General features: G+C 38.3%; 1 protein-coding gene across 3 annotated transcripts in view; it reads right to left on the reverse strand.

The window, feature by feature from the left end:
* Positions 1–12,279, reverse strand: part of RAP1GDS1 (Rap1 GTPase-GDP dissociation stimulator 1) — a 102,386-nt gene that overhangs the window by 7,053 nt on the left and 83,054 nt on the right. For all 3 annotated transcript variants that reach the window (XM_063335709.1, XM_063335708.1, XM_063335710.1), the window contains 7 exons: positions 11,133–11,261; positions 8,623–8,748; positions 5,791–5,934; positions 5,392–5,523; positions 4,850–4,984; positions 3,398–3,523; positions 2,265–2,404 (listed from right to left, as the gene is read on the reverse strand). In XM_063335709.1, coding sequence (XP_063191779.1) covers positions 2,265–2,404; positions 3,398–3,523; positions 4,850–4,984; positions 5,392–5,523; positions 5,791–5,934; positions 8,623–8,748; positions 11,133–11,261 — 932 coding nt within the window. The remainder of the gene's footprint in view (positions 1–2,264; positions 2,405–3,397; positions 3,524–4,849; positions 4,985–5,391; positions 5,524–5,790; positions 5,935–8,622; positions 8,749–11,132; positions 11,262–12,279) is intronic.

The raw sequence follows: 12,279 nt of genomic DNA on the forward strand, positions 1-12,279 counted from the left end.
AAAGACTTCTGGTGTCTGCAGGTCTTTGATTACTTGTTACTTATCATTAAAAAAGTGAGTTTGCACCTAACATTTTCACCATTGTATGTCCCAAAAATACTTCAAAATGTTTGCCTGAAGAAAATCACTAACTTGGCATGCTGAAGGGAAACTGTTCAAGGAAATGTGGTTTGGTTTTTATTCTTTTTTATTTGCGCTGTGGGTGCACAAAGTTTTGAAATAGTAGCTATTTCTTGAAATAAGAATCTGATTTAAATTTTTAATCAATGTGTTGAATTTCCATTTAAAACACACATCCCTTTCTAACTCCAGCCACAAGTCAAAACTCAGGACCCGATACATGTGTTTAGAATGATTTATGTGCCGGTGCTTGCACAGGCCATGCAGTGATGTTCTTTATGCAAGGGAACAGACACAACATGATCATAATCCTTGAAAAGCAAAATGTTTTTAGCTAATCATGCTGATGATGCTGATGCTAGTGGCACAAGTCATAGCCTAATGAGTCAAGAATCTCACGTTTAAAACCTGTTTTTTCTCAATATCATAATGTATGATAGCACGTAAGTATTTTTATGCTTTTCCTTACTTGTGATGATGTGTTTTATTATTTGCAATTTTTCTGCTGGAACTCCAAAGTAGTTTTGAGACTTTATGGAATACTCTGGGAACTGCTAATTACTATTTGAGTTGGTGTGGAATTTTGGCTGTATAAGCCTTGGGAATCAATCAGCACCTTTGACATCAAAATTTACACCCTCCAAAAAGTAGTACCAAATAGATAGAAGAGACGGCAGTAACGTTTGGTGCTAGTGTGGCTTAACCCACAAGTACCTACTCCATTTTTTATTTTTTTTTTAGAATGAGACCTAAGTTTTCTAAACTGCTGTTGCTTTTGTAAATTAAAAAACAAATTCAAACCTAATGATGTGCTCTAAAGAACCATCCAGTTGTACTCATATTCAAACCTAGAGGGCAGTAAAAGCATTAAAAAACCCACCCGCTCAGCTGTTTTCCAGTCAAGCTTCCTCTCTGAGTACATAAACCACACAAAAGTTCATCTGTGATAATTCTGTTAACTTCTGTATTGACATCTATTTGATGCCATCATAAATGTCTCTGTATTTAGGATTTAATTGTTTCCCTGTAGAGAGTATTGATAAAAACTTGTATCTGTGGTGGTATATGCCATCTACACACGCGTTTTGTGGACTGTGTATTTGGGTGTAGAAAAAATAAGGACTCAGAAAAAAATGAACGCTAATCAGTTTTAGAGGCTGAACATAAAATAGAGAATAGGCATCAGAAAGAGACAGTAATATTAGAAATGAGGAAAGATTTTAAATCTCTGTAAATCCTGTTGATTTGTTTTTGAAGAGGCTCATTGTAGATCAGGTCCACGATGTTTTTCACTTGGCAAATGCCACGCATGAATAAAGAGGTCACTGTTAAAGTCTGAGTTGTCCAAAGCACACTTGCTATTTAAACTCAGTTATGCAGCCTGTGTTCGTGTCAGCGAACACACTAAATGAAGTCTGAGCCTGAAATAGCTTGTTTCCAGATGAGAGGCTTTTGTCCCTTCTAGGGCTCTGTTTTGCCTAATACTCTCCTGAGCAAGGACTGTGGACTTGGGCTGCTTATGTAAAGGTATTTGGTTGGTGCAAAGGTGATGGAAGGGACAGAACTCATCTGTCCCACTGTTTCTCTTAATGTCATACCTTTTGCCATGTACAAATAAGCTTCTGTTAGAATTTGGAATAAATGATCATTTCTAGTGACCTGTTAGAATCTTAAAACCGTGAAATATGCTACATGAAGAGCACAGGGGACAGATTTTCTGGATCTCATTTTTATATAAATATATATAGCAAGATCATAGTAATTGAGTGCGATGATTCTTCATATATAGCATCATTAAAATGTAGAAAACATGGCATGCTGAACTCCTACAGGATAACAATACAAATAAAAATGAGTCAAGACTTAGCCACGTGAATCCTAACTGTGTTCCTTCAGCTGCCCTGCCACTCTGAAATTGTTTTGCTTTTTTCAATTTATTTTTTTTTAACTACATAGTTCCAATGAGCGTTTAAACCTGCTGCTTGCGTCTAACTGGCAGGTCCCAGAGGCAGAGGAGATGTAGCACATGAATTAACCAACCTGGATCTCCAGAAGGATTACATACCGGAGGCCTTGGCTACCAACACCAAGTGCAGAGGTAACTCTTAGTTCTTACAAGCTGACCTTTTTCACCGCTAACTTACTTTTGATTTGCTGTGTCGTATAAGTGCAGAAAGTAGTCTGTTGGACTCTCCCATCACACCTGCGTGATCCTTGGCTTCACACCACTCCACCAATCGTTCCACCAGTTTTACATTTTTGCCCAGCTGTTCAGCTGCTTCTGCTACATGATGCCGGAGCCAACAACACAACAAAAAAGTTGTCACTTTTTAAAGCAAGTGCTAGAAAAATAAGCTGAAAGTTACTAACTAGGAGGAGTTTAAGTAGAACTTCACAAGCTTGCACTAACAGTGAGAAAAGTCTAGGTTGCATGGAAGCCAGTAAAGCCAGTCAAAATGGAAGCAAAATACAGGAAAAACATTCATAATCCAGTCTTTGAAAACAACTTATCAGCCCAGTTAATGAGGCTTGTGCATTGATTATCAGTAGGAAAAATACAGGCGATGTCACATTCCCTGGTGAGCTAGCTCAAAAATTTAAAACCAGAAGGGACTGCTACCGGAAGGGAGCATTGTGGTCGATTAGACTACGTTTTATAGATTATAAGTCATGTAAGTTTCTTCAGTGAATTTCTGTTTCACATCTAATAGCTTTACTAGAATTAGGATGGATCTTTTGGAAAAAAAATCTACAAAACTGGACCAAAAATAAATACTTGGCTAATTTATCTCATTAACTACTTGGGCTTTTTGCAGACTTCTGATTTTATAGATTTTCATCCTAGAACAAGCTGTTAAACTGAAAGGTGCTTGTTCATTTTGCAATTGCAGTTTATCAATTAACAAGTGCGTTAGTCTGTTCCAAGGAGCTAGGTATAGCCAGAAAATGTAATAAGTGAACAGCAAAACAGGAGTGGTAGCTTGAAACACTCACGCCTTAATACATACTTGTAAAGTGACAGTGTAGATGAGTTCTGAAGTACAAAAGTAAATAAGCATTTGACACCTATTCTGAGGGTCCCTGGTAGTCAATTTAGGAGTTCTGGAAAAAAAAGCAACCCACGTTCCTTTCCCTTTGCATATGTATTAGATTTATTCCAAGACTTCAGGAATAAAATTTTAAAAAACCCTCTGCTTCCCTCTTGTAAGAACCTTGGCAGCATATCAGAGACTGAACCAAAGAGAATCACTTAACATAGAGAACAGTTTATTTTTACCTTGTGCATCTATTAACATTCTTAATGTTCCCAGCAGCTTGAACTGAACAGGGGGCATCTCCGATCTGAGAAATTTCAATACAGCTTCTGCAACACCAGCTGATAGCATCTTTGCCTTATTTACAACTGCATGAATAAAGAACAGGAATGATCTCAAGAACGTTTCTGGAAGATGCAGTTTATTTCTAAGACGGTCTTGAAGCAAATTTTCAGACACACTTTGAAAAACAGCTTGTGAACACAGACTTTAGGAACATGAGTCTGCACTGCCAATAGTGCGTTGTGGGAAAATTTCACATAGGCAAGGGAACTAAAGTGACTAATTAGCTGGGCAACCTCTTACCCACGTCCAATACTTTATACAAACAACACTGTGGCCTGACATGTCTGGAGCCTGTAGTCCTTGTATTGCCCTCCCATAAGCCCCCTTTCATGGAGCTCTTGGAAATACATGTAAGGTGGAAACTTGGTCCAATATTGTACTTAGAAAAAAAAGTACTTATTTCATATTCAAAGTAGTATTTAAGAAGCAGTTCATCACTGAAGCCAGTTATTGCTTGCTCATTTTTTCTATAACAATATACATTAAAACTTATGTAGGTCTCTGGCAGACACCCCTGGGCACAGGCTCCGGGGAAGCTTGCTGACTGATGGAAGTTTAAATAGAATTACTCACCTGAGAAAGGTAAGGCATACCACTAAAGCTGCTTGGGTTGAGTTATGTATGCATGCTAATTTTTAGAAAGTTATTGTTTGTCAGATCCGAAACAGTAAAATAAGGTTAAATGGATGAAAGACTTCTTTTGGCTTGGTACAAGAAAGCATACACAACTGTTACAGACTTGCTTTGTTTTTATGTGCATGTGCTCTGCCTGTTATGCTTGGGTAATCAAAACTCATATAAATTAGTTTATTAAAAATGACAAGATTAACATTCAGTTCATTGTCTACAAAAAGTATGTAACAGGCTGGCTATTCTAACAGTCTATCTCCAGCTCTAATTTGGGAATTGCTAAAGCCTGAGGAAGTCACAGTAAGATGCAGCATCTCAACAAAGTGAGCACTGCTCGCTGGTGGGGACCCTCAGCTGTGAGAGAGATCTCAAATGAAACAAACAAAAAAAGCAGTGCTCTGGAGAGAAAGGATTGAGAAATCATATCTGAGGCCTCCACAGCTCCCTGCCTATTACAAAGCTGCCCTTTCCTTGGTGGGGGAGGATACTGTGGGATCAAAGTGGCAAAGGATGATCAACAGGCCTGTGATGTATATAAAACTGCTGGTCACAACTGCTGTGCAAAAGACATAAAAGCGATGCTGGGCCTGAATGAAAAGCGGCAGTCTGACCTGCCTCTAGGACTGTCAGTCAGTTCTCTCACCCTCATCCCCTGGGGGGGTGCAGCAGGAGAAGAGAATTTCACCTTTGGGAAATTAGCGATGCAAAGTGAGGCTTACCAGGAATAGCCAGGTTTCTGAGAGCGCTCAGTGCAGCGTGCTGCACCGTTACATTTCCATCCTCCACGTGTCTGTCTAGCAGATCCATCAGCTTTTGGACTATGCCATTATCCACCATATGGATGCAGTTTCCGTCTGTGCGAGATGACACAAGTCACTTGTGAATGGAAGATTATTACTAAGATTTTTACAAGAGCTTTTTAAGAATAGAAGGGTTATTTCCTTGTTCCTTTCTACATTTTATTGTTGAGAATTTGACCACCATCATCAGCGGGAGCTGCAGTGCTCATGACAAATTTAGAAGAGTGATATAAGAAACCCTGAAGAAGGCAGAAATCCCCCATGCCTCTCTAGAAATGTGCAACAGTATTTTTAAACTAGGCTTAATGCTTTTCAGGATTGTAAAGTATAAAACTACTGTTGTTGCTGTGTAGCGCAAAACCAGCTTTACCGTGACACGCAGCTTTTGTTTGTAGCTGTACAGACAGAGCATGATAGAAGGGCACAGAAAATTAACATAAGCTATTATGGCATATTCTTACCATTTCTGGCAAAATTTGCAATAGCCAATGCTCCTGCAAGCTGTAGCTGATGGCTATTGGAAGGAATCCATGAAAGTACTCTTTGGAACACACTGCCTTTTCCTCCTTCAAATAACTTTTGCATGGATTCATCTGGGGTAAAAAGCATAGACAGTCAGCAAGCCAAAGAAGTCTTTGTTAGGGCAATTTCTTCTAGCTGTGAAGCTCTGTTGGCTTCACTACAACTAATCCAGTCCTGCAATGTGATGAGAGACAAAATCTGACCCATTAAATGTTAACTGGCAGGTAGCAGGTCCTCTATGTTATTTAAAAAATCAGTAAGTAGTAAAATTCAGCAGCCAAACGGCATTACAGGTATCTGCTGTTGCTTTGCAGAAGGTAGTGACACACTGTACTTACCTCCAAGCAATAATAAAACCATAAGATCAGAAGCTGTTTTAAGCTCTGCAATATCATCCTCTTTGTCACTGTCCACAGTCTTCTGGACGATCTCAAGTAAGCACTCCACCAAGCCTGCTTCAACCAGCTGCAGTTTAATGACATCTGAAGAACAGCATGGACAAATAGCAGTCAGAATCATGACTTGTAGTACATCTGTTGTACATACACGCAGGACACACGATGAAAAGAAGCAGTGATGTCAATGGTTTCATTGACAGCTTGTGTAGATAAAACTGCAACTTTTATTATTTTAAATTCTCAGGGCCAACTTCTGTTGTTACTATTCACCTACCAGGCACTCCCCTAGCCCTGGACTGCCTTTAGAGCACAACTATATGCTGAAGCTGTATGGAGCTCCTCTTCATTCCTCAAAAATGAGGGTATTTCTCTACAGCAAACTTCTGGCATCTCAGTCATCACGCAGCAGACTCATAAGGGCTGTGCCGTGTTTGGGCTTTCCAAAGACTTTCTCAACTATGGTGCAGAACAAACTTAGTGGTTTTTTTTTTTTCTTCTATTTCATGTACAGAAGAGCTCCTGACTTCACTAAGACATGCAAGTGTAAAATACAGAACTTCTTGATGAAATCTCAGAGCAAGTAATCACCCATTTTTTTTTAGCTGAGCCAAGATTTCTGCCAGCAGGAGTACAGTAAGGCCAAATCTAAAAGGCTGGGTCGGGAGAGAAATTTGTTATGACGAAAAACTGGCAAGTGAGGAGGAAAAATCATTTCTTAGGTATTGGCAACAAGGCTCAATAGAGAAGGTGATAAACATGTTTTTCAGGTGGTGAAATAGGACTTTGGAGCAACACTTTTGCTGTTATATCTACCATGCAATCTTTAACAGATTTTTCCCTGTGAACTTGGAGCTGGGAATCTTCTTTGCATGCCAGAACTCCCTTTCTGGAATGGCAGGTCATCTGGGAATGGCAGGTCATCTGATGCTGTGTTATGTCTTTTTGTTGTGTGAAAGTGATTCTGGTAGTTTTTGCATGCTGATTTTAGAAAGCAGTTGCAAACCTCTGCAGAAATATGCAAACAAATGAATTTCTCTTAGCTTTCTGCAGGAAATGTTTTTTTAACAATGAGTTTAACCTGAGTTAAAATATTTTTAAAGGCCAAAGCTTTGGAAACATTTTTTTCATATAGTTTACAAGCGGCAGCTGGGTGAGGAGAAGTTTTCTACCTCTGGTGAAGGATGTGACTGACGCTCAGTTTCCTGTTGTCACTAGACTTTTTGCCTGAGTGAAATCCATTGTTCCTCTAAGAGTGGCTGACCTTCTCATGAACTTTGTTAGGGAATGCAAAATATCCTATTGGGATTTTTTAAATAGGTACTTTTGCACTGAGGTACTTTAGAAAATAGAGAGTTCCCTTAGTTACAGAATACCAGGTTGCAGGTGTGCTGTGATTTGAAATATAAATTGCTACACCAGTGTCCTTAACAACAAAACAAAACAAAAAAACAACTCAAAAAACCCCAACCACCAAAATCCAGGCTCTGCAAATACTTCATTTAGATGTTTTTCCCTGATGACCTATTGCTAATTATCTACAATCAGAAGCATTTAAAAAATACAAGCACAGTGAACTCACTTAAGTATGCCTTGAATCCACAGTGGAAGAGTTCAGCTGACTACCACATAACATGCAAGCACCTGAGTTACGGTCAGCAGCAGTAAACTTATCAAATTTTATTGTGACTATAAAACATAGTCTAAGAAAAATGAAGCACTTGAACTGAAACGTGTCAAACTCACAAAAGGTTGGACCCAATTCTGCATCAGTCTCCACGGATGGAACTATCTTTGAGCAACTTGTTAGTTATTATGTAATAAATGTTTTTTACATACCACTTAAAATAAAAGACAAAATAACTTTTTAAATTGAGGTAAAAATTTATCTTGATTTATATTATGTAAAACAGACACAGACAGAGTGTGTGTATACATCAGATTAGGATAAAACCTAAATCATTAGACTTTACCATCTATCTAAAAATTTATTCCATTCAAACAAGCTTTAATGCTGAGGTGATTAAAACAAGGTTATAGAGCCATCAACTACTGTGATGTCTTCCATACTCAAACTGCTTCCCACTTCAGTCCAGCTCCGCCTGTTAACTCATTTCTTCATTTCCCTGAAGGGCAGACGGTAGATTATACAAACCACCGAGAACTCATTTGGGAGGAACATCCCGGGGGCGTGATTGGGCACACATCACTTCCCGCATTGGCTTAAGCAGTGAACGAAACTCAAAAGTCTCCTGGGCCTTCCCGGTGCTGCCATAATATACGCTACCAAACACTGAAATTAAGCTTATGTGATCTCTCAATGAACAGTAGGGGGAGAGCGTCCTGCTCTTAGCTCTGCAATTAACATGCCCCTTGCAAAAATATGTCCATAGGAAATGGAACTGCCAGTGGTTCTGAGATCCCAGGAAATGACGTAATGACTGATGTTCTGATGCTGTAACAGACTATGAACTCTTGAGCCAGCGTTTTGCAGACAAATGTTGTACAGCCCTATAAAAAGCAGCTTTTGATATTCCCACTGCAGGTACAGGGAAATAAAATGTAACATAATCATATACAGAGTGAATCAGCGGTGGACTTGCCATCAACTATTTGTTGGCTCCTGTCATATGCTCAGACAATTAAGACCTATTCAATTCATATGAAACTGTCATCATAAGGATCAATCATGGTGGCTTCTGAACGAGACACAGCCAGTTATTCGGCATTTAGTCCCTGAAACAGACACCAATATACCAAAACACGTATTCTCACCGTTTTCTGCCAGGGGAGCCAAAACTTCGAAAATCATCTCTTTTTTATCATGCTCTATTTGCTTCTTGAACAGTTTCACAAGCTCTTCAGCAATGTTTGTGTAGGCAAACTGCTCTTTACTTGACTCTGTGAAGCAAAAGAAAAATTCAGTATCAAGTCAACAAACCACATCAAAAGGTAGGACTATTTTTTTCTCTTTATTACTAGGTTTATTCAGTAAGATGACTAATAGTGCTCTTCACAGACAAGAACAACAGACTCGTGCTTGTCACTAAATGAAAAGAAAAATACTTTAAAATAAATGTACTGACCTGAATTAATTATGATTAAGGCTGTTAAAAATATATAAATATATGATCAAGGCTGCTCGGGCTGTTTCTGCCCAACAGAACTAAAGGTAGCTATAGAAACAGTAACATTACGAAAAATAGATATTGAGTCTTGGATTGCCCTCAGCTTAACAGGAAGACTAACAGGTTATATATTGCATTTTCTACGGGAGAGATGAAGAGTTGTACTGAATGCTGTAGTATTTACATGGTTTCACGATGGTGACATTTCCTTTGAAATCTGTGCGTGGCTGTTGCAGGGCCATTTCATACTGCACAGAAAGCATAAAGCAGCTTTACAGATAGGCTAGCTCGCTACCAGGAGGTTAGCCAGCAGATAATAGTTCTTCAAATGTAGATTCAACAAAAGCATCTCTTACCCCATTGCCTGTATCTTATTCCTCCTCACTGGCAGTATTACAGGGCATGCAGGTGGTAGGGCTGGTGTTGTGCATTCTCCACTTGCCTCCTCCTAAGGGCCATCTGTACTTAGAAAACCTTCCAGCACCTTTGCTACTGCTCTAATGGACGGTTAGGGATTATTTTAATGTAAAATTGATGCCGAGGGGAAAACTGGGGAAATGCATGAACTGCAGCCCTAGACCCTTTTGTGCACATCCCATTATTGTTTTCTCTCACTATGCATGCCTGCACAGCATATTCTAAGTGGATTTTTGACCTTTCCAGTATTTTTAAAAGCAGAACCATCACACTCTGTATTGGGGTTTTGCCCTGCTTTGAAACAGAATAAGAGTTCATACAATGCTTCTCAGGGGATCTGTAGAATGCAGTTGTCTTTAAGTGATGAAAAATGACAACCTGACAACAAAATACCCTAAAGTTACAAGGCAAAAATAAAATATTACCGTTACAATGTGATTGACTAAGCTATTGCTTAAGGAAGATTACAGTATTACAAGCTAAATTAATTTTGTGCCAATCTTAAAGAACGAGCATCTTTTCAGTGTATGGGAACAGGAAGGGAAGCAGCTGCTGTTAAGCTGCTTTCCCATGGCTCTTACTCAACTGGACAAAGCTGGATATTTCCAAGGAGGGAAAGGAAATGTAGTTCTCAGTGGAGATACCATTTATTATATTAATATCCTTGTGGGTTTAGTTGCATTTTAGCACTAGAATTTCCGCTATATGACTCGTATTATACTTTCTGCTGTGCAGACACAATATGTAGTGCCCATCTTGAAGATCTCCGATTCCTTCATTTCTTTACTGCTGTTTTGATGCCCCTTTCTGTTGTTGTTTTGTTAAGTAGACTTGTCTGCTATAGGCAAAGGTATTATGCATGTGATGAGACTATACTAGATAACATAATATTCTCTCTGGCCTTGAAATCTACTAACTTAGGACAGTTGTGAATAACTTCAGGCCACCAAATAGTACAAACTCACAGATATATTTTTCATATTTTGAACTGCTGAATCTTCTTAGAAATACAGAATGATATCTGTAACTGCTATAGTGTCGTACTCCAGTGCAAAACCCCTAAAACTTCACCAAATAGGTTAGGAAAAGAACAGCAACGGAAACCATGGGTCCTAACAAACTGTTGGTTTCCACTTTGTGGAATTCAACTGAAAACTAATCCACTTGCAAAGTCAATGGATCAATGTGGGACCACAAACTTCAATTGAAATGAAGCTGTAATGAACGTCTACAGCTTAGTAGTGTGCATAGTTTATACACGCAAGTATTTAGTCTGGAACATGTTAAAACTCTACAACTAAAAGAATATTCTATAGGCAGATTTATGTACTGTGCCTGTCTCAGTTTCATTCAGTGATTTCTGTGAGCCAAATTATACCAATATAACTTTGTGGAGCTACACCAGGACACATTATTTATATTATTAATAAATAATTCAGAGTAAGTAGCAGCGCTCAGGAAATACTGTTTAGATGATTTAAAATGGGCTTAGTTGCATTGAAGAACGTTAACATAAAACATAAGGTTGTACTAAGTACCCAAATAAATTTCAGTTTCTGAAGGGAAAAAAAAAGAAAGAGACAGCTATAGATTTTAGAGACAATATGCAGAAATTGCTTGCCTTAAATTTTAAATGTACCAAAAGGAATGGAACAAGCATCAGTGCAAGGCTTTTGTCAGTCTCAAGATTTAACTTTATGAAAACTGGATGTAAATTTGAGAATAATATTGTGGACTTACCAAGTTCTGCTAAATTGCCAAATGCAACAAGGCACATCTCTGTCAGAGCTGCATTTTGGCAATGTATACCCAACAATTTCACTAATGTAGGAATAACACCCATATTGATAAGCTGTGACTGCAGGGTATCTACATAAAAAGAAAGTGCAACAGTGAGTTAGCATTTCTGTTTGTAGTACTATTCTTTAAAGCAAAAAAACACTTTTCACACAAAGCAAATTCTAGGCTAAGCAGCATTAAAAGGTCTGTCTCCTCTACTCTTCTACACTAGGATCTGGTCCAGACTTGGGATATGGACTCATAATTCCCCCTGCCCCTGGCAATGGGACCTATTCCCAGAAATATTCCCTCCTGATATGGTCACAGGGTATAATGGATTACGCAGCTACTGATAATTTTGTGCTTATCAGGTTCCTAGTACATGTTGGGTTTGATTCTGAGCTCACTGAGACTAGCTGACTGAAGTCAAACAAAACTACGTTTTGTGAAATAATTATTTATCTGAGAGCATGTTCCTATATACTGTTTTCCCTTAAAGGTCAAAACTGGAAAATTAAAATTAGAATGAATATAAACTGGCACTGAAATAAACATGAAAAGTTTTATAAACACAGGAAGTCACAATGTAGATTATGAGGAGCTTGAGAAAAAAGAAAGTTTAATAAAGACAAAAAAATGGAAGGTTTAAGAAAAGTCCTTAGAAGCCATTCTGATAATTTCTTGCATAGGATGAAAGTTTATAGTATTTACAAGTAAGAAAGTTATTGCTCCTAGATGTCTGCAAATAGAAAGATGCTTTGATGGTTAGGCAGAAACATGATTGTTTTAAAGGATTATTTGTAACGATATTTCTTATACATTTTACCTATAACATAGCAAAGAAGAAAAACATTGTTTCACAGTTGAATAGAATGAAGCAGACATGAACACACCAGATGTTATTTAGTAATTTTCCTAAGCATCTTTTTTTCTGTGTTTCTAAGCACTTTAACTACATTTAAGTGTTACACACTCAAAAGACAAGGATCCAAAGCCCAGTGAATTCAAGAGGATTGTTATTACTTCATTCAGCTTTGGGTCACGACCTACCCGGGAATTAATTTTATCTTTTTTAAAAGGAATTTACTCTGAGCAACTGAAATCAGTT

Source organism: Chroicocephalus ridibundus, chromosome 5 (genome assembly GCF_963924245.1).
Source record: "Chroicocephalus ridibundus chromosome 5, bChrRid1.1, whole genome shotgun sequence".
Taxonomy (NCBI): domain Eukaryota; kingdom Metazoa; phylum Chordata; class Aves; order Charadriiformes; family Laridae; genus Chroicocephalus; species Chroicocephalus ridibundus.